Source organism: Argentina silus (assembly GCF_951799395.1).
Source record: "Argentina silus genome assembly, chromosome: 1".
Taxonomy (NCBI): Eukaryota; Metazoa; Chordata; class Actinopteri; order Argentiniformes; family Argentinidae; genus Argentina; species Argentina silus.
This window is the reverse complement of record NC_139655.1, coordinates 19682869-19702466: the sequence shown is the minus strand read 5'-3', so window position 1 is coordinate 19702466 and position 19598 is coordinate 19682869. Positions and strand designations below refer to the sequence as shown.

Genomic DNA, 19598 nt, shown 5'->3' with positions numbered 1-19598 from the left:
TGCCAGCGGACCCCTTTGAGAATAAACGGGAGAAATTCCCTTATCATTATACTGCGTCTGCCTCTGTGTACCACCGGACATTGTTACATTGGCGCCCAACCTGGGACACAGAAAAAGGCTAGATGGACGCGCTAACAGCGGCGATTGCAAGGATAACGCTCGTTCTCGAGCAACAGACGGCCCTGCAGCAGACCCAGCAGGCGACCCTAGAGGAGCTGACGGCGGCGAGGCTCGCGGACAGGGCCGGCGGGCCGGCGCCGGGGACCGGAGCGGCACCAGGTCCCCCCAAGGTCCAGCTGCAGAAGATGGGGGACCTGGACGACCCAGAGGCGTTCCTCGCGGTGTTCGAGGGGACGGCGAGGATCTCGGGGTGGCCGGACCGAGAGTGGGCCTACCATCTGCTGCCCCTCCTGTCAGGGGAGGCGCAGCTCGCGGCCCACAGTTTGCCGGCGGCCGCCCAACGGGATTACCAGTCCCTGGCCCGGGCGATTCGGGACCGCCTGGGCCTGACACCGGAGGAACACCGACGCCGGTTCCGGGCCATGACCATGGAGGAGGGGTGCCGGCCCTTCGCCTTCGCCCAGCGGCTGGGGGACAGCGCATGGCGGTGGCTGGACCCCGAGAACAACTCGGCGGTGGAGGTCGGGAACCGGGTGGTATTGGAGCAGTTCCTCGCGGGGCTCCCGGCCCGCACCGCCGCCTGGGTCCAGTACCACCGCCCCCAGGACCTAAAGACCGCCGTGGGTCTGGCCGAGGACCATCTCTCCCTCCCACCGCGGGGGCCACAACGACCAACCCCGGCCCCGCGGCAAGGGGGGGGGGGGCCAACGCCCAGGAGGAGCCGGGGGAGCAGAAGGAGGGAGGCCGGCGCCCGCCCCGAGAACGAGATGGCAGGAGCGCGCCGATCCGGAACCAGCCCCGGCCCCGCAGAGAGCACCTCGAGCGACAGGGGGGGTGTGTTGGCGGTGCGGACGGCCGGGCCACGTGCAGGCCGAGTGTCAGGCGATGGACGTGGGGCAGGTCGTCCGCATCGGCGACATACCGGGCCCTCCCCCCGGACTAGGAGCGGCGTATCGTATTCCGGTAAGGATACAACGTGATACGCACCAGGCGGTCTTGGATTCGGGCTGTATGCAGTCCATGATCCAGGAGCGCCTGGTTCGGCCGGGGGCACTGTTGAAGGCATCGAGGGTGCGGGTGAGGTGTGTGCATGGGGACATTCACGAATATCCGCTGGTCGCTATCGAAATTCATTTTGAGGGAAAAACCCATAGTGTACAGGCGGCGGTTAGCCCACGCCTCACGCATCCCCTGATTCTAGGTGTGGATTGGGAGGGGTTTCCTCAAGCGGTAAAGAGGACTACCGGGATGCGTGCACGACAGCTAGGGAGGTGTGTGGCGTGTAATGTGCTCTGTGCCGAGGCGGCGCCTCGCGACACTGCCGGGGAGCCGGAGCCGGCGGGGGCGCCTCACCCCGAGACTTCCTCGCCGAACTATCCGCTGCTAGGCGACTTCCCCCTCGAGCAGTCTCGTGATGAGACCCTCAGATCAGCCTTTGACCAAGTGATAGTAGTTGATGGTACTTTGATACGGCCAGACACAGTGCGCGCCCACCCCTATTTCGCGATTATCAGCGACAGGTTATATCGAGTAAGTCGTGACTCACACAGTCAGGAGGAAGTAACCCAGTTGCTGGTTCCCCGCAGCCGCCGCGAAATGGTCTTCCAGGCGGCTCATTTCAACCCCATGGCGGGCCATCTAGGGTATGACAAAACACTGCACCGTATAATGGCTCGATTTTATTGGCCGGGGATTCGGGCAGAGGTGCGTAGGTGGTGCGCGTCCTGTCGGGAATGTCAGTTAGTAAATCCCCCGGCCATCCCACGGGCCCCCTTGCGGCCCTTACCATTGGTCGAGAACCCATTCGACCGCATTGCGATGGATATTATCGGGCCATTTGAGCGGAGCACACAGGGTTATCGATTTGTGTTGGTCTTGATAGATTACGCCACCCGATACCCCGAGGCAATACCTCTGCGCAATATCTCTGCCAGGAGTGTAGCGCAAGCATTGTTTCAAGTCATCTCCCGCGTGGGAATCCCGAAAGAGATTCTCACCGATCAGGGCACTAATTTTATGTCACGCACCCTCAAGGAACTGTATGGCTTGTTGAACATCAAGGCGATTCGAACCAGTGTTTACCACCCGGCCACTGACGGCCTTTGTGAGCGGTTCAATCGGACCTTGAAGTCAATGATCCGGAAGTTTGTCCACGAGGATAGTCGGAATTGGCATAAATGGCTAGATCCCCTGTTGTTTGCGGTGCGGGAAGTTCCCCAAGCTTCCACCGGGTTTTCCCCGTTTGAATTACTCTACGGGCGTAAGCCCCGGGGTGTCCTAGACCTGTTTAAAGAAAATTGGGAGGAAGGGTCTAGCGACAGTAAGAGTGAGATCCAGTACGTCCTCGACTTGCGCACAAAGCTCCACGCCCTAGGGCAGGGGTGGGCAATTATTTTTTCCCAGGGGGCCACATGAGAAAGAGAAAATATTATGGAGGGCCGGGCCAATAGCCTGAACTCAATTCTCCATAACATTAATTTTATTTCTTTGTAAAAAGCGGTAAATTGCATTGTTTTGACAAGCTGTGACTGGTAAGAGTAAATGTTATGATTATTAAGCAATGAAAAAGTGAGGTTGCCTTACAAGAAATGTCATTTATTCAATCACATTTTCAAAAACAATGGTACCCAAAATAAGAATGTTTTTAACAATTTTGACATTTCTCCACTCAGTCACATTAACCCCAAAACACATTTTAGTTTAATATACAGTATTGTTGGAAAGAGGAGATCCTTAGCTTTCTAAAGACATCAATATTGTCTTTGTACTCCAAATATTAAGCAGTCTAACCATCTAATTTACTGTTTCAGTTTTTTTTTCTTGTTCAGTGAGAGAAATCTAGTCTCTGTTGGGCTTTAACAAGTGTATCAAAGTCAGGCTGAATGTCTGAGGTGGCTATGCGAAGCACAGCTGACAGATGATCATCAGTGAGAGAGGATCTATACCTGGATTTGTTAAACTTCATCAATGAAAATGTTTGTTCACATATGTAGGTAGATCCAAAGAGAACCAACATCTTCTGAGCATGTCTCCTCATGTTTGGAAAGTTCTCCTTTTTGAGAGAGGAGTAAAAGTCCAGCACTGATTCTGACTTAAAGTGCTCTGCCAGTACCACATCAGACTGCAGGTCAATGAGCTCCAGCTGAACGTCACTGGGTGCATTATCCACAATGCAGGTGAAGGGAGAGAAGATCATGCTCATTTCATCCTCAACTGTTTTGAAATCTTCAAATCGCCTTGAAAACTCACCATGCAGTGCTCCTAACATGGATGATACCTGTGGAGGTGATCAGCTGATGGTTTTACTTCTTTCAGGGTTTGCATGTGAGTGAGAGTGTTGCTCTCCAGTTGGCTTGAAAGAAACTGCAACTTTCTCATGAAAGCCTTCACCAGGCTGTGCATTTCATGAACAAAAAGGCCCTTGCCTTGCAGTTTGGTGTTCATCAGTTCATCAGTTCATTCATCAGTGCAGTCACATCCACAGCAAATGCAAAATCTGCCATCCAGTCCCCATCTGAGAGCTCTGGGATGTCTTTGCCTTTCTTCTCACAAAACTCCTGAATCTCTGCTTTCAGGTCCCAAACTCTTTTCAGCACTTTGCCCAGGCTGAGCCATCTGACAGTTGTGTGGTAACCAATGTCACCATGTTCAGACTCATGCTCCTCCAAAAGCTCAACAAACTGTCTGTGATTTAATGCTCTTGCCCTGATAAAGCATACTATTTTAGTTACAACATCAGTAACATGGTTCACTTTTAACACTGATTTGCACAACACATTCTGATGTAGAATACAATGTAAAAATACCAATTTCTGCTCTGGGTCGATTTCAGTCACTTTATCTTGCATTCGTTTCAAAAGTCCAACATTTTTCCCCGTCAGATTTGGACAACCATCGGTTGTGACACCTGCCAGTCTGTCCCATCTCATTCCCAGCTCGTCCATGTATGCATTTACCTCCGTAAACAGATCGCTCCCCGTCGTCGTCCCTTTCATTGACCGCACTGCTGCCAGCTCCTCCGTAATCTTGAAGTCTTTCGTTATCCCACGTAAAAATACAAGTAACTGGGCTGTGTCACGGACATCACAGCTCTCGTCCAAAGCTAAGGAGAAAAAGTCCAAATTTGCAATCTCACTTTGCAGCTGAAGCTCCAAATTCCCTGCGATGTCCTCGATCCTTCTCGTCACGGTTCGCCTGGACAGCGGGACTTTCTCAAGTGCTTCTTTTTTCTCGGGGCATATTAGCGCCGCAGAGTCCACCAAGCACTCTTTAATGAACTCCCCCTCCGAGAATGACTTGCTGTTTTTAGCGATTTTGTGGGATATCACGAAGCTGGTCTTGGTTGCTGCCTCACTGGATGTGTGAAGCTTGGTAAAAAAAAGCCTTGTTGCCTCTGTAGCTTAGCTAGCAAAGCTTCTGTTGTCCGTGACCGTTCAGCACCGGTCAACTCTTTGTATTTTCCCGCGTGTTTCGTCTCTTAATGTCGATTCAAATTGTAATTCTTGAAAACGGCAATCTGCTCTCCGCAAACTAAACACACAGCTTTACCTCTGAGTATAGTAAATAAATACTTATCAGGCATCGACCTTTCTTTTTTTGGCGTGACCAGACATTTTGAGGGCTATCTTGTGACAAGGTAATGTCAGATACCGTCAATCAGACTCGTCTCATCACACAGTTTTACGACAAGTCGTATCGAGTCATTAGGTACGCTTAAAAAACGTATACATAAATAAAAAACAATACGTTTATTTTCTAATTTCCATTTATCCCTACGGGGGCCGGTCAACGTCAGCCAAAGGGCCGTATGTGGCCCGCGGGCCGTGCTATGCCCAGGTCTGCCCTAGGGGCTATCTCACGTGAGCATTTGCTGCAAGCCCAGGAGCGTCAGAAACGCCTGTATGACAGGGGGGCTACCCTACGAGAGTTTACACCGGGAGACAAGGTGCTCGTACTGTTACCCACCTCCAGCACGAAATTACTCGCGAAGTGGCAAGGGCCGTTTGTGGTCACACGTCGCATGGGGGACGTGGATTATGAGGTTATACGCTCGGACCGGGGGGATAGCTTGCAGGTGTATCACGTCAATCTCCTAAAAAAATGGAACGACGTGGTCACTGTTGCTCTGGCTACGATAGTTCCAGAGAGAGAGGAGTTCGGGCCGGAAGTCCCAAAATCGAAAGGTAGCACTCCGGTCGATATTGATAACCATCTCTCTGCTAGCCAGGCCGCGGACGTTGCAGATTTGCAGCTTAAGTTCGCCGACGTGTTCTCTCCCCTGCCCGGTCGGACTACGCTCATCGATCACCATATAGAAACGCAGCCGGGTTTAACGGTGCGCACGCGTCCCTATAAGTTGCCGGTGCACAAACGAGACGTTGTGTGCCGGGAGTTGGAAGCCATGCTGGAGCTGGGTGTGGTCGAGGAGTCCCGCAGTGATTGGTGTAGCCCCATCGTGCTTGTCAACAAGCCAGATGGGACTATACGGTTCTGTGTGGATTATAGACGGGTTAATGCGGTCTCCAAGTTCGATGCATATCCGATGCCCCGGGTCGACGAGCTCTTGGACCGGCTTGGTACGGCCAGGTACTTCACGACATTGGATTGCACGAAGGGATACTGGCAGATTCCACTCTCGCCGGTGTCCCGGGAGAAAACGGCATTCTCCACTCCGCTCGGGTTATTCCAGTTCACCGTGCTCCCTTTCGGGTTGTTCGGAGCCCCAGCCACTTTTCAGCGCCTCATGGACCGTATTCTGCGGCCGCACGCCGCCTATGCTGCGGCCTACCTGGACGACATTGTCGTCCACAGTGACACCTGGCCGCAGCATGTGCGGAGGGTGGCTGCTGTTCTGCGGTCCCTGAGGCAGGCGGGGCTAACGGCCAACCCGAAAAAGTGCGTGATCGGGCGGAGGGAGATCCGGTATCTGGGGTACCACTTGGGACGGGGGGAGGTGCGACCGCAGATTGAAAAGACTGCGGCCATCGCCGCCTCTCCCCGGCCCAAGACAAAGAAGGAGGTGAGGGCCTTCCTGGGGCTGGCGGGATATTACCGCCAGTTCGTACCTGGGTTTTCAGAGCTGGCCAGTCCCTTGACGGACCTCACCCGGAAGGGTGCCCCGGATCCGGTCCAATGGTCGGGCCAGTGCCAGGGGTCGTTCGAGGCCCTTAAGGGGGCTCTTTGTGGAGAAACAGTCCTGTATGCGCCTGATTTTAACCTCCCTTTCTCCCTGCAGACGGACGCGTCGGATAGAGGGCTGGGAGCAGTGCTGACCCAGCGCGTGGAGGGGGCCGACCGGCCGGTGCTGTACCTGAGCCGTAAGCTGTCAGAGAGGGAGGGCCGGTACAGCACCGTGGAGAAGGAGTGCCTGGCCATCAAGTGGGCGGTCGGCACCCTCCGCTACTACCTGCTGGGTCGCGCCTTCACCCTCTACTCCGACCATGCCCCCCTCCAGTGGCTCCACCGCATGAAGGATGTAAACGCGAGGATCACCCGGTGGTACCTCGCGTTGCAGCCCTTCAACTTTTCCGTCGTGCACAGACCGGGGGCGCAGATGGTCGTGGCAGACTTCCTCTCCCGTGCAGGGGGGGGGGAGTAGGTCGTCGGCCGTCGGGTCCCCGGCCTGTGTCGGGCGGTGGGGGTATGTGGGGGGACATGCAGCGTTCGGCCTGTAGAGGGAGCTACAGGACCGTGGCCGGGGTTGTGTCGGCGAGACTTTTGTTGCACACCTGCTGCGAATTAAGTCTCGCCGGCGAATGTTTAAGATGGGTGTGCTTCTGCCATTTCAGTAAGGGAGCTAAGCTGGAGAAGCAGGCGGCGAGAGCAGAGCAGAGCCGAGCCGAGCACCAAAAGAGAGACTTTGAACGAGGCTGGAAAGCCAAACCGTGCCAGCGGACCCCTTTGAGAATAAACGGGAGAAATTCCCTTATCATTATACTGCGTCTGCCTCTGTGTACCACCGGACATTGTTACACCCTCCTTGCTACGTAATATATTAGACTTATAGCGCATTATAGGATCTGAATGGTTATTCTAGCCCCTGAGGTATTTACCATCTGGTAGAATATTGTAACGACCCTGTGTAAGACCCGTTAGCAGCTCCGCCGAGTGAGTTAACTCTCTTGGTGTTGTGGCTATCGCGGCCGGTTTGTAAGCGGAAGGTTGCGAGTTCGATACCCGCTTAAGGCAAGCTGCTCTGCCCCGCCGTTCGCTACATTGGTGTCAGTAGTGGGATGGCGCCCGTGAGGCCATCGGAGAGGCGTGTCCACGTGAGAGACTTGTATAGTGAAGCGTGAGGGCACGCTCTCCCGAACGGAGGGGATAGTGTAACGACCCTGTGTAAGGCCCGTTAGCAGCTCCGAGCTCCGCCAAGTGAGTTAACTCTCTTGGTGTTGTGGCTAGCGCGGCCGGTTTGTAAGCGGAAGGTTGCGAGTTCGATACCCGCTTAAGGCAAGCTGCTCTGCCCCGCCGTTCGTTACAATATCTATTATCTCCTTTGGGTGAAAGTATACTTACCGATAAATAACTTATCCGCGACCACAACAACTTGCACTCATTAAGATTAGAGCTGTCGTTAACTATAGGGGCTTTTTATGTTATGCAAGTCTTAGCGGTTACTTATGTTTGCATAGTGTGGAAATATAGGACGGAGACAGTTAACAGCGTAGTGAATCTAATCGACAATAGCCTAAAATATCACTTTTAGCATCCTCTTAGGTAGGTGACCTTCAGACTAAGAGTTTTTTTTATCCCTTAGAGGAAGGCTAGAAACCGGGGCCTTGTACGGGGTCTTTTTCGCCGGGAGACATTATTTAGCCAACTTTTTAGCTAATGTGTTGGTAAGGAAACAATATAGCATTGCTAAATACAGTAGTAGGCAGGGGCTTAGGTTTCATTAAGCATGGGTGGGACATGTCCCACCAACGTTTTGAAAAAGGCCAAGAGATTTATTCAAGGGATTGCATTTAATAGTCAAATTATAAGATATAGCCTATAGACCTTGCCTGCAGAAGGATCAGCATCATAGAGTGTATGAGAAGAAACAATTTACAGTTATGTTCAAATTATAATTACACTTTTTTTTTTAACTAAGTTGGCACAAAATATGCACCACCTTATTGATATTTCACTTACCTCTGCTCTAATGCTATCTTTTATCAATGTTATTGTAATATATACTGTACATAGAGAACTCTTATATTTTATGTCTGATAAAAATGACTTTGTTCGTTTTGTTTAATTGTTTTTGCTGTCCTCTAAACGACCTGCTAGAGGTGCCATGAGTCTTGTTAAATTGTGTAGAAATGCAGCATATGAGCTTCTCCAGGTACTCCAGACACGTGGGACTGGGAGGATGTGGTGATTTACATCTTCAGGTGCCTGCCTTTCCTCTCCCTCCTGATGGCCTTGTTCTATCTGAGCAGAGGCAGGAAGAAACCACAGCGACCCAGGCAAGGTACCGCACCAAAGCCTTTCTTATTGTTCTCAAGGATCAGTCCAAGCTAGGCACTGTACTGGTGCACTAGCCTAATGTTTCCATGTTTCAGCTGCTCTGGAGGATGCACCACCATCAGAGAGACAGAGGAGAGAGGGAGAGGAAGATAATGGAGATGTTATGGAAGAGAATCTAAAGAAGAGGGGTGGGTGTGACATGGTGGAAGATGAAGTTAAGCCAGGAATGGATGGACAAGAAGAGACAGAGAAGGATAAAGATGAAGAGGAAGCTGAAAAGCAGTAGAAGGATGTGTGATGAGGTGACCCCAATGTTTCCACAGGGAGAGAGCCCTCATTAGCACAGTTATTGTAGTCAATCAGCCACTCACCTTAAATCAATGGCATTCTAAAATACAATGACCTTGGAAAGGATCTGTACACTATCATCTGTAATGTCTACATTTAGGAAATTAAAAATTGAAGGAAAGGAAATTATGTAGAGAGTGGAAAAGATTCTCATTAAAGTGGACGCTGAGGTTAGCTGCAACAGTCAAGTGCGCCAGAGTGGTTTTGAAGTGTGATGATAGAGACTGAGTTGATATCAGAAAAGCCCACCCTTGTGGCTCTGCAGGCCAAGCAGGCAGCAGGAAGTACTATTAGACTAGACTAGAGTCTCTAAACTGTCATTACTGTAATTGCGTACATTTTTCAAGGATTTGTACTTCTTTGAGAATTCGGTAATTTTACGTTGACTTGAGTATGTTTTGAATCAATTATTATACTTCTCTACTCTTTTTAAATCATCCATTATAGAGTACATATATGATATACACAGCAGAATCATACCAGCATTTGCCAGAAGGAAGTAACAGTACTTACACTTGAGTAGGATATTTGAGTACTTTTTCCACCTCTGATAAAATGTATGCCATTTATCACTTAAAACTTTGTTGTTTCAACTCTTGTTTGTCTCTGTATCCTCATAGGTATCAGTGGGATGTTAGTGGTGACTTAATCTCCTCATAGAGTAGTAACAGAGTAACAGTGAGAGTGGCCCCTCCTCACAATTGACTTGTACAAGCGAACAAGTTGCTCTCAGTTCACTTTGTTCATGTTACTCTGGATCCCATAGCAGCTGAAAGGAAGTTAATGATTGTCTTGCCGTTTTGTCAGGGAAATTGTCTAGTGAAACAAGAATGACAATTTCCCTTTTTGCAGATTTAGATCACTCCTCAGATGAAGAAATATGTGGCAGGGTCTTTAATTAAGAAATTAAGGGTGTGCAGATACTTGGAATCAACTGGTAGATATAAAGACGAAGGAAATCAAATCAAATCTAAAGCAGCAAGAAGAAAGCACATTTGTGCATAAATAAGAGAGTAGAGGAAAGAGATAGAGAGGCTGCTGTGTGGCACTTCTGTGCAACAAATGTCAAAGGAAGTCCACAAAGAAAGGTGTCATCTGTAATTCTCACAGATTGTGAGTTGTGTGTGTGCAGGGCCACAGCAGCTGCAGCAGAGGCTGAGTGACAGGGCTCATTATGAAGTCAGGTCACAAACATGAAGCATCTACTGGGGTTCCTGCTTCTCTCTTCCCTCTATTCCCTTTCTTCTTGGGGTAAGTTTATGATAACAATCATTGATTTAAACAACATAATTTGAGGATCCGACATTAGGAAAAGGTATCAGTGCAACTTTGACATTTGAATGATTTATCAACAAACATTTTAATGGGTTAAATATGGGTTAAACTGAGTCAAAAATGGTTAGGGCTTTTTGACAACTTCCTCAATTAGAGAGCCATGTTGCTGTAATGTAATTTAAGTTTGTTGAAAATATGTGGGTTGGATGAATTTTAAGACCCAGGATATCAACTTTTTAAAACTTTCTTCCTGACTGGGTTGGCGATAGAGGGCCTCAGAAAAACAGCAATAATCTCTGAAGGACAGTTACAGTGTCTTCGGAAAATATTGAGACCCTTTCACTTTTTCCACATTTTGTTGTGTTATAGACTCAATTTAAAATTGATTAAATTAAAAGAATTTGCCATCAATCCACACATAATATCCCAGAATTACAAAGCGAAAACAAGTTTTTTTAAATTTCAATAAATTTATTAAAATTGAAATGCAGAAATACCTCATTGACATACGTATTCAGACCCTTTGCTATGACACTCTTAAAAGTAGCTACAATTATTTTAATTTAATCTATTTTAAATTGAGTCTATAACACAACAAAATGTGGAAAAAGTGAAGGTCTGAATACTTTCCGAAGGCAATGTACATTGAATACAACACTTCATTGACTGTAGATTTAGCATGTACCTCATGTCGTTTAAAAACTCTTTTAGGGTTTATTTGCTATTTGACAGACATTTTAACCCCCAAAGATATAATAAAAGATAGAAAAGGACCGTAGGACATGTAATCACATACGTAATGCTTGTCAACTAAGATACTATTGTGGCACCTGGAGCTGTACAGCCCTGATATGAAACAGACCCAATATAGCTTGTATTAGGCTTCTCCAACTTTGGGCTCAGTGAGCCATTGGGTGTATTAACAATCCTGTTTAAGAATGAACAAATTATGGTTTTCAGTCCGGGTTCGTGCTAGGCTGGAATTAATGCATGCACACACAGTAGCTCCCTGCGACCAGAGATGGAGCGTGCTAAATGTTAGATCTGGTATATAAATCATACTCTTGTGGCCTCATCAGTTGATATTTAACTAACTCTTGTTTGTCTCTGTCTCCTCATAGGTATCAGTGTGGTATTAGTGGTGACTCAGTCTCCTGATAGAGCAGTAACAGAGGGAGAGGTGGTTCAGATCCAGTGCTGCTGGAATGTAAACTTCACAAGAGCAACAATTAATTGGCTGAGAGATCACAAGGCATATTCAAAATGGAAGACCACAATTTTGGTCTCTAACAATAAATGTCAGGGGGAGGTATCAAAGCCCACTGCAGTCTGTAACTGCTCAAATCTGACAATCTCAAACATCACTAAAAATGATTCAGGTACATACATCTGTGAAATGTCTATAGAATTACCACAACTCATGCAATCAGAGGGGAATGGAACACATCTCACAGTTACAGACCGTGATAACACAAACAATAGTGAGTATCAAAACACTTCCAATACCTGAATGAAAATTCCAATGTTATTACTCACTGTTAAAAATAGAGTTTACAAGGCATAGTTAAGCTGACTATCTGGCTTTTCATTCTGTGTTACGACCTAAACAACGACCTAAACGACCTGCTAGAGGTGCCATGAGTCTTGTTAAATTGTGTAGAAATGCAGCATATGAGCTTCTCCAGGTACTCCAGACACGTGGGACTGGGAGGATGTGGTGATTTACATCTTCAGGTGCCTGCCTTTCCTCTCCCTCCTGATGGCCTTGTTCTATCTGAGCAGAGGCAGGAAGAAACCACAGCGACCCAGGCAAGGTACCGCACCAAAGCCTTTCTTATTGTTCTCAAGGATCAGTCCAAGCTAGGCACTGCACTGGTGCACTAGCCTAATGTTTCTATGTTTCAGCTGCCCTGGAGGATGCACCACCATTAGAGAGACAGAGGAGAGAGGGAGAGGAAGAGAATCTAAAGAAGAGGGGTGGGTGTGACATGGTGGAAGATGAAGTTAAGCCAGGAATGGATGGACAAGAAGAGACAGAGAAGGATAAAGATGAAGAGGAAGCTGAAAAGCAGTAGAAGGATGTGTGATGAGGTGACCCCAATGTTTCCACAAGGAGAGAGCCCTCATTAGCACAGTTATTGTAGTCAATCAGCCACTCACCTTAAATCAATGGCATTCTAAAATACAATGACCTTGGAAAGGATCTGTACACTATCATCTGTAATGTCTACATTTAGGAAATTAAAAATTGAAGGAAAGGAAATTATGTAGAGAGTGGAAAAGATTCTCATTAAAGTGGACGCTGAGGTTAGCTGCAACAGTCAAGTGCGCCAGAGTGGTTTTGAAGTGTGATGATAGAGACTGAGTTGATATCAGAAAAGCCCACCCTTGTGGCTCTGCAGGCCAAGCAGGCAGCAGGAAGTACTATTAGACTAGACTAGAGTCTCTAAACTCTCATTACTGTAATTGCGTACATTTTTCAAGGATTTGTACTTCTTTGAGAATTCGGTAATTTTACGTTGACTTGAGTATGTTTTGAATCAATTATTATACTTCTCTACTCTTTTTAAATCATCCATTATAGAGTACATATATGATATACACAGCAGAATCATACCAGCATTTGCCAGAAGGAAGTAACAGTACTTACACTTGAGTAGGATATTTGAGTACTTTTTCCACCTCTGATAAAATGTATGCCATTTATCACTTAAAACTTTGTTGTTTCAACTCTTGTTTGTCTCTGTATCCTCATAGGTATCAGTGGGATGTTAGTGGTGACTTAATCTCCTCATAGAGTAGTAACAGAGTAACAGTGAGAGTGGCCCCTCCTCACAATTGACTTGTACAAGCGAACAAGTTGCTCTCAGTTCACTTTGTTCATGTTACTCTGGATCCCATAGCAGCTGAAAGGAAGTTAAGATTCAAGATTCAAGATTCAAGATGGTTTTATTGTCATATGCACAACAATTACAGAGCAATCGCTGGCAATGAAATTCTTAAGTCTTGGGCTCCTCCAACAGTGCAATAAGAAGTGTAAATAATAAAAATAAAAGAAACAACAACAATAACAATAATTACCTAAATACAAAACTAAATAAATGTAAATGTAAATGTAAAATGTAAAAAGTGAAATGTAAACAGACGTTTTTATCCAGATGTCGACTGGTATAAAGTGGCATTTTATAAAGTGGCATGTTATAAAGTGGCATAGTTAAAGTGTCATTGTGGTGAGCTAAGTAGCTCAGGAGTTCAACAGTCTTATTGCCTGTGGGATGAAACTGTCCCTGAGTCTGGTGGTGTGAGACCGGATGCTGCGGTAGCGTCTGCCAGACGGGAGCAGCTGAAACAGTTTGTTGCTGGGGTGATGAGGGTCTTTAATAATCCGGTTAGTCTTCTTCCTGCAGCGCTGAGTGTAGAGGTCCTCCATGGATGGCAGCTCCGTCCTGGTAATGTGCTGGGCAGCTTTCACCACCCTCTGTAATGTCTTACGGTTGAGGGCGGAGCAACTGCCGTACCAGGCGGTGATGCAGCCAGTCAGGATACTCTCTATGGTGCACCTGTAGAAGTTGCAGAGTATCCTGGAGTCCATGTTGAACCTCCGCAGCCTGCGGAGGAAGAAGAGCCGCTGTCTTATGATTGTCTTGCCGTTTTGTCAGGGAAATTGTCTAGTGAAACAAGAATGACAATTTCCCTTTTTGCAGATTTAGATCACTCCTCAGATGAAGAAATATGTGGCAGGGTCTTTAATTAAGAAATTAAGGGTGTGCAGATACTTGGAATCAACTGGTAGATATAAAGACGAAGGAAATCAAATCAAATCTAAAGCAGCAAGAAGAAAGCACATTTGTGCATAAATAAGAGAGTAGAGGAAAGAGATAGAGAGGCTGCTGTGTGGCACTTCTGTGCAACAAATGTCAAAGGAAGTCCACAAAGAAAGGTGTCAGCTGTAATTCTCACAGATTGTGAGTTGTGTGTGTGCAGGGCCACAGCAGCTGCAGCAGAGGCTGAGTGACAGGGCTCATTATGAAGTCAGGTCACAAACATGAAGCATCTACTGGGGTTCCTGCTTCTCTCTTCCCTCTATTCCCTTTCTTCTTGGGGTAAGTTTACGATAACAATCGTTGATTTAAACAACATAATTTGAGGATCCGACATTAGGAAAAGGTATCAGTGCAACTTTGACATTTGAATGATTTATCAACAAACATTTTAATGGGTTAAATATGGGTTAAACTGAGTCAAAAATGGTTAGGGCTTTTTGACAACTTCCTCAATTAGAGAGCCATGTTGCTGTAATGTAATTTAAGTTTGTTGAAAATATGTGGGTTGGATGAATTTTAAGACCCAGGATATCAACTTTTTAAAACTTTCTTCCTGACTGGGTTGGCGATAGAGGGCCTCAGAAAAACAGCAATAATCTCTGAAGGACAGTTACAGTGTCTTCGGAAAATATTGAGACCCTTTCACTTTTTCCACATTTTGTTGTGTTATAGACTCAATTTAAAATTGATTAAATTAAAAGAATTTGCCATCAATCCACACATAATATCCCAGAATTACAAAGCGAAAACACGTTTTTTGAAATTTCAATAAATATATTAAAATTGAATTGCAGAAATACCTCATTGACATACGTATTCATACCCTTTGCTATGACACTCTTAAAAGTAGCTAAAATTATTTTAATTTAATCTATTTTAAATTGAGTTTATAACACAACAAAATGTGGAAAAAGTGAAGGTCTGAATACTTTCCGAAGGCAATGTACATTGAATACAACACTTCATTGACTGTAGATTTAGCATGTACCTCATGTCGTTTAAAAACTCTTTTAGGGTTTATTTGCTATTTGACAGACATTTTAACCCCCAAAGATATAATAAAAGATAGAAAAGGACCGTAGGACATGTAATCACATACGTAATGCTTGTCAACTAAGATACTATTGTGGCACCTGGAGCTGTACAGCCCTGATATGAAACAGACCCAATATAGCTTGTATTAGGCTTCTCCAACTTTGGGCTCAGTGAGCCATTGGGTGTATTAACAATCCTGTTTAAGAATGAACAAATTATGGTTTTCAGTCCGGGTTCGTGCTAGGCTGGAATTAATGCATGCACACACAGTAGCTCCCTGCGACCAGAGATGGAGCGTGCTAAATGTTAGATCTGGTATATAAATCATACTCTTGTGGCCTCATCAGTTGATATTTAACTAACTCTTGTTTGTCTCTGTCTCCTCATAGGTATCAGTGTGGTATTAGTGGTGACTCAGTCTCCTGATAGAGCAGTAACAGAGGGAGAGGTGGTTCAGATCCAGTGCTGCTGGAATGTAAACTTCACAAGAGCAACAATTAATTGGCTGAGAGATCACAAGGCATATTCAAAATTGAAGACCACATTGGTCTCTAACAATAAATGTCAGGGGGAGGTATCAAAGCCCACTGCAGTCTGTAAATGCTCAAATCTGACAATCTCAAACATCACTAAAAATGATTCAGGTACATACATCTGTAAAATGTCTATAGAAATACCACAACTCATGCAATCAGAGGGGAATGGAACACATCTCACAGTTACAGACCGTGATAACACAAACAATAGTGAGTATCAAAACACTTCCAATACCTGAATGAAAATTCCAATGTTATTACTCACTGTTAAAAATAGAGTTTACAAGGCATAGTTAAGCTGACTATAGGGCTTTTCATTCTGTGTTACTTTGACAGTAACTGAGCTCTCTTTACACAGACACAGATAACTCACAGTCAGGGATGATCCTACCGCTGTCTGTCACCATTCCTCTGGCTTTCCTGGCTGTCCTGTTTCTCACTGCTCTGATCTGCCTCTGGAGGGTGAGGAGAAGGCATCAAGGTCATTATTAAGATAAATGTTAATATATGTGTGTGTACTATGCTCATGTACTTACAGTATGTTATTGTGAGACACACAGCAAAAAATCTTCAGACGTGGTACAGACTGATGGTTGATAAATGAAAGTAATAACAGAGAAAGTCCCACACACTGTTACTCCCAACCATTTATTTGTCAACAGTTACTACAGTAAGACCAATATGAAAGATAGTTAATAGAATTAGGAAAAGAAAATCACTCTGGCGAATTCAAATGTCAGTATCATTTGTTTTACTCACACAGGGGGGGACTCAGAAAGAGCGGCTAGGGTCATCTACGAGGCCCCCCACCATGAGGAGGAGGAGCTGGAGATGGGTGAGCTCGGGGCACAGGGAGAGGCAGACGCACAGAGCTCCGATTCCTCCAGAGGATCCACCCAATGGGTGAGTCTGATAGTCAAACAAAACACCTCGATAATACATTCTACATCACTGTTGGAAGTGAGAAAAGGTTAGAACGTACATTGTGAACATGGCTTTCTGCCGAGTGTTCATCAGCAATAGAGAAGGACCCACTCACACTTTAATATATGGTCCAGAATGTGTTACAATTGTGGTGGGAGCATACTGTATATTGAAGTGTGCCAAGTCTTTTGTTGATGGCGTCTTTTGTTGATGGCCAGCACCTGCACCAAGTCATTGGATTGTGTATACTGAATGTTCAACCAGAGATTTGGTTATATTATTACTTTGAAAGAAGCTTTGGTTCAACCCTTTTTCACTCTACACCAATGGGTGAGGGATACCCATCACTTGTGATTAATCATGTAAATTCATTTGTGATTAAACATGTTACCATCAGTCTGCACCCATGGCATAATGACATGGGCCTCACACAGCCCAGCAATGGCTGTCTCTCATGAGTCTTAGTGATCAAACCATACACCCACTTGCCTCTGTTAAGCTGCACCACCTGTAAATATTTGAACACAACTTTCACACTGACACCCATCTCCCTCTCCCTCTCCCTCTCCCTCTCCCTTTCTCTCTCAGTGTCAAGTCCAGGTATATGAATCCATTGATTACTTCGCTGTACAGGATAAAGACAATGGTTGAGGACCTGCTCAACTCATTCAGTGTTTTTTTTTCTCTGAATAAATGTGAATTCTCCGTTTCATTTTGCTTTGCCATTGATGTATGCACATTTCATTTTGTTTCTTTTCTATAAACTCCTGTTATTTGTCAGATTCTGTATGGAAATTGATTTATTTATTGAGTGAGTGAGTGAGTGGCACAGATAATCTGAATTGTGCAATGACCTACTGAATTTTAGCTGTTAGATTAGTATCTCTGAATGTGTGCCGGAGTGCAAACGTCAGAATGCACATGAAATAGATGTGCTTGTGTGAAAGTGTGCTACGAGAGATTGTGAAAGATACAGAGTGAAAGCAAGCCATGGAGGCAGCCATGCAAGATATATACATATTATACATACTCATAACTGCTCATCACTTAGAATGACCAAAAAAGAAAAACTGCTCAATGATTGAGTATTAGACTGAAATATCCAAAAAGAAATGCAGGTTTCAGAATGACTTTTGATTAGACTAGAGCTCTGACAATAAGGAAACTGTGGGCTCTCGATGAGGTCAACGACAGGAAATGGAAATAATGTTGACGGCTGTGATGATGTTGGCTGCTACTTTCAGTCGTAACCATGGCCCCATCTCTTCTATACAGTACAGGATGAACAATGACATGCACAAATTAATACAGTATTTATAGTAAGAATGAATGTGAATGTTCTAGGAAATTACACAGTATATGATTACATGAGGTGCTGAAAGATAAAGGGGTAACATTTTTTGTATGCAATTTCCAATTGACAAAGTTGCGTTGTCAGTTTAAATAAGTATCCAGAGTGACTTACATTTACAGTCAAGAGCAGATACATCTAACCAATGATAATACACTAATAGTTAATCTCTGAAAACATTGCAACTTGACCAAATGAGTCACCTATGTCCTGAAGTAATGAAGTAAGCAGACACACCTACCTCTACAAACATCTCATATGAGCAAATACACAAAACAATCTATAGTGTTCCCACTACTAAGCCAGATGTGTTATACTCAGCGTTATTCTGTTTCTCACTGCTTATAACCTTTCGACTTTGTACTGTAGACACTTGTGGACACTTACTTACTCATCACAAGATGATATGGCTATATCATAGCAGTTCATATTTACTAATGAGATTCTTTGTAACCACTGCTGGCCAAGGACATGTACTAGACTAGAACACTTAGCCTCATTTGTAATGTGGAGAATGTGGAAGAATGTATTACTGTTGGGTGTAGAATCGAGAAAAATGTTTTGTTTTTGTAAAGCACAGCTGGTTCTCTAATGGAGAGCACTACTTCCGCTGAGTGTTTACAGGAAGGGAGAATCACGTCTAGAACCAGACAGCATTGAGACACATTCGTTTGTTATGACCACAGAGCATGTAACCTGCTCTCACACCACTAAAGTACTTAGGTTCTACCACACAGACCAAACCATGATAGCAGAAGCTAAGAAGCACCCATTGTGTCACAATAAGCCAAAAGCCAGTCTGAAAGTACAGCCAGTCCAAACACCAAGCTAAGAACACTTCAGATTCATTTGGTTAAGACTTATCTTAGATCAATATTGGAATTCAAACAAAGTGGGTGACTAAGTTGGCCTGAGGTAAACTATTGGCCTACTATGAGGTAAAGTTTACAATAGGCGTTTCAGATTTTCTGTTGACACAACCGTGAACACCCCAAATTCAAACATTCCTAGTCAATGCCCAGCATGACCCCCCCCTGTGCCTCGGCCTTCCATGCATAGAGTATAAAAGGAGCCTCTGATTCCACCCACCCAGCAGACTTTTCTTCTGTTATCCTTTTATCCGTTATCCTGAACATTTCCAGCCATGTCCCAGCTAGAGACAGCGATGGCCATCCTCCTGAAGACATTTGATAAGTACTCAGGAGCTGAGGGTAACAAGGGGTCCCTGAACAAGGCTGAGCTCAAGACCATGATGGAGAAGGAGCTGCCATCTTTTATCAAGGTACTGTACAGCACCACTAAGGTCTATAGAGAACCCCTCTACACACAGGCTCAGAAAAATGACTCACTGACAGACTGACATACGTACTTACTTTTTCACTTAGTTAGTGTAATGGGAGGGTGCAGAGTCACTAGCAGAGTCACTAGCAGACCTTCTCACTCTTGTTCACCTCTATGCAGGGAGCCAAGAACCAGGTAGAAGTGGACAAGCTGATGAAGTCCTTGGACCATAATGGAGATTCCGAGGTGGACTTCAGTGAGTTTGTGGTTCTGATTGCTGCATTGATGTGTGCCTGCCATGATCGCTGCCCTAAGAAGTGAGCTCCTCGATTGAGCCCTGGGTGGAATGTGTGTGTCACCAGTTTCTCACTCACCCTCGAAGTTCTTTGTCTTTATTTTCACCCACTGTTGATAATAAGATCATCTTTATCAATAAAATGTGATCCATTTCAA

General features: G+C 45.5%; 3 protein-coding genes across 3 annotated transcripts; 2 read left to right on the top strand and 1 right to left on the bottom strand.

Moving 5' to 3' along the window:
* The first annotated feature begins 9790 nt into the window (after window positions 1-9790).
* Window positions 9791-17293, top strand: LOC310807771 (uncharacterized protein). The gene is made up of 9 exons (XM_083674370.1): window positions 9791-10170; window positions 11316-11675; window positions 11880-12008; window positions 12100-12285; window positions 14179-14297; window positions 15443-15799; window positions 15948-16070; window positions 16353-16492; window positions 17102-17293. Exons 5-9 carry the CDS (start codon window positions 14240-14242, stop codon window positions 17162-17164), a joined length of 741 nt encoding a protein of 246 aa, XP_083530496.1. The 5' UTR covers window positions 9791-10170; window positions 11316-11675; window positions 11880-12008; window positions 12100-12285; window positions 14179-14239; the 3' UTR covers window positions 17165-17293.
* On the bottom strand, window positions 13170-16388 carry LOC310807782 (uncharacterized protein). Its single transcript, XM_083674383.1, has 3 exons — window positions 16349-16388; window positions 15963-16044; window positions 13170-13802 (listed from the first exon to the last, which is right to left on the bottom strand). The coding sequence occupies exon 3, from the start codon at window positions 13784-13786 to the stop codon at window positions 13439-13441; it is 348 nt and encodes a 115-aa protein (XP_083530509.1). The 5' UTR covers window positions 13787-13802; window positions 15963-16044; window positions 16349-16388; the 3' UTR covers window positions 13170-13438.
* A 1456-nt stretch (window positions 17294-18749) lies between the features above and the next one.
* Window positions 18750-19598, top strand: LOC310807791 (protein S100-P-like). The gene is made up of 2 exons (XM_083674394.1): window positions 18750-19146; window positions 19326-19598. The coding sequence occupies exons 1-2, from the start codon at window positions 19009-19011 to the stop codon at window positions 19464-19466; spliced, it is 279 nt and encodes a 92-aa protein (XP_083530520.1). The 5' UTR covers window positions 18750-19008; the 3' UTR covers window positions 19467-19598.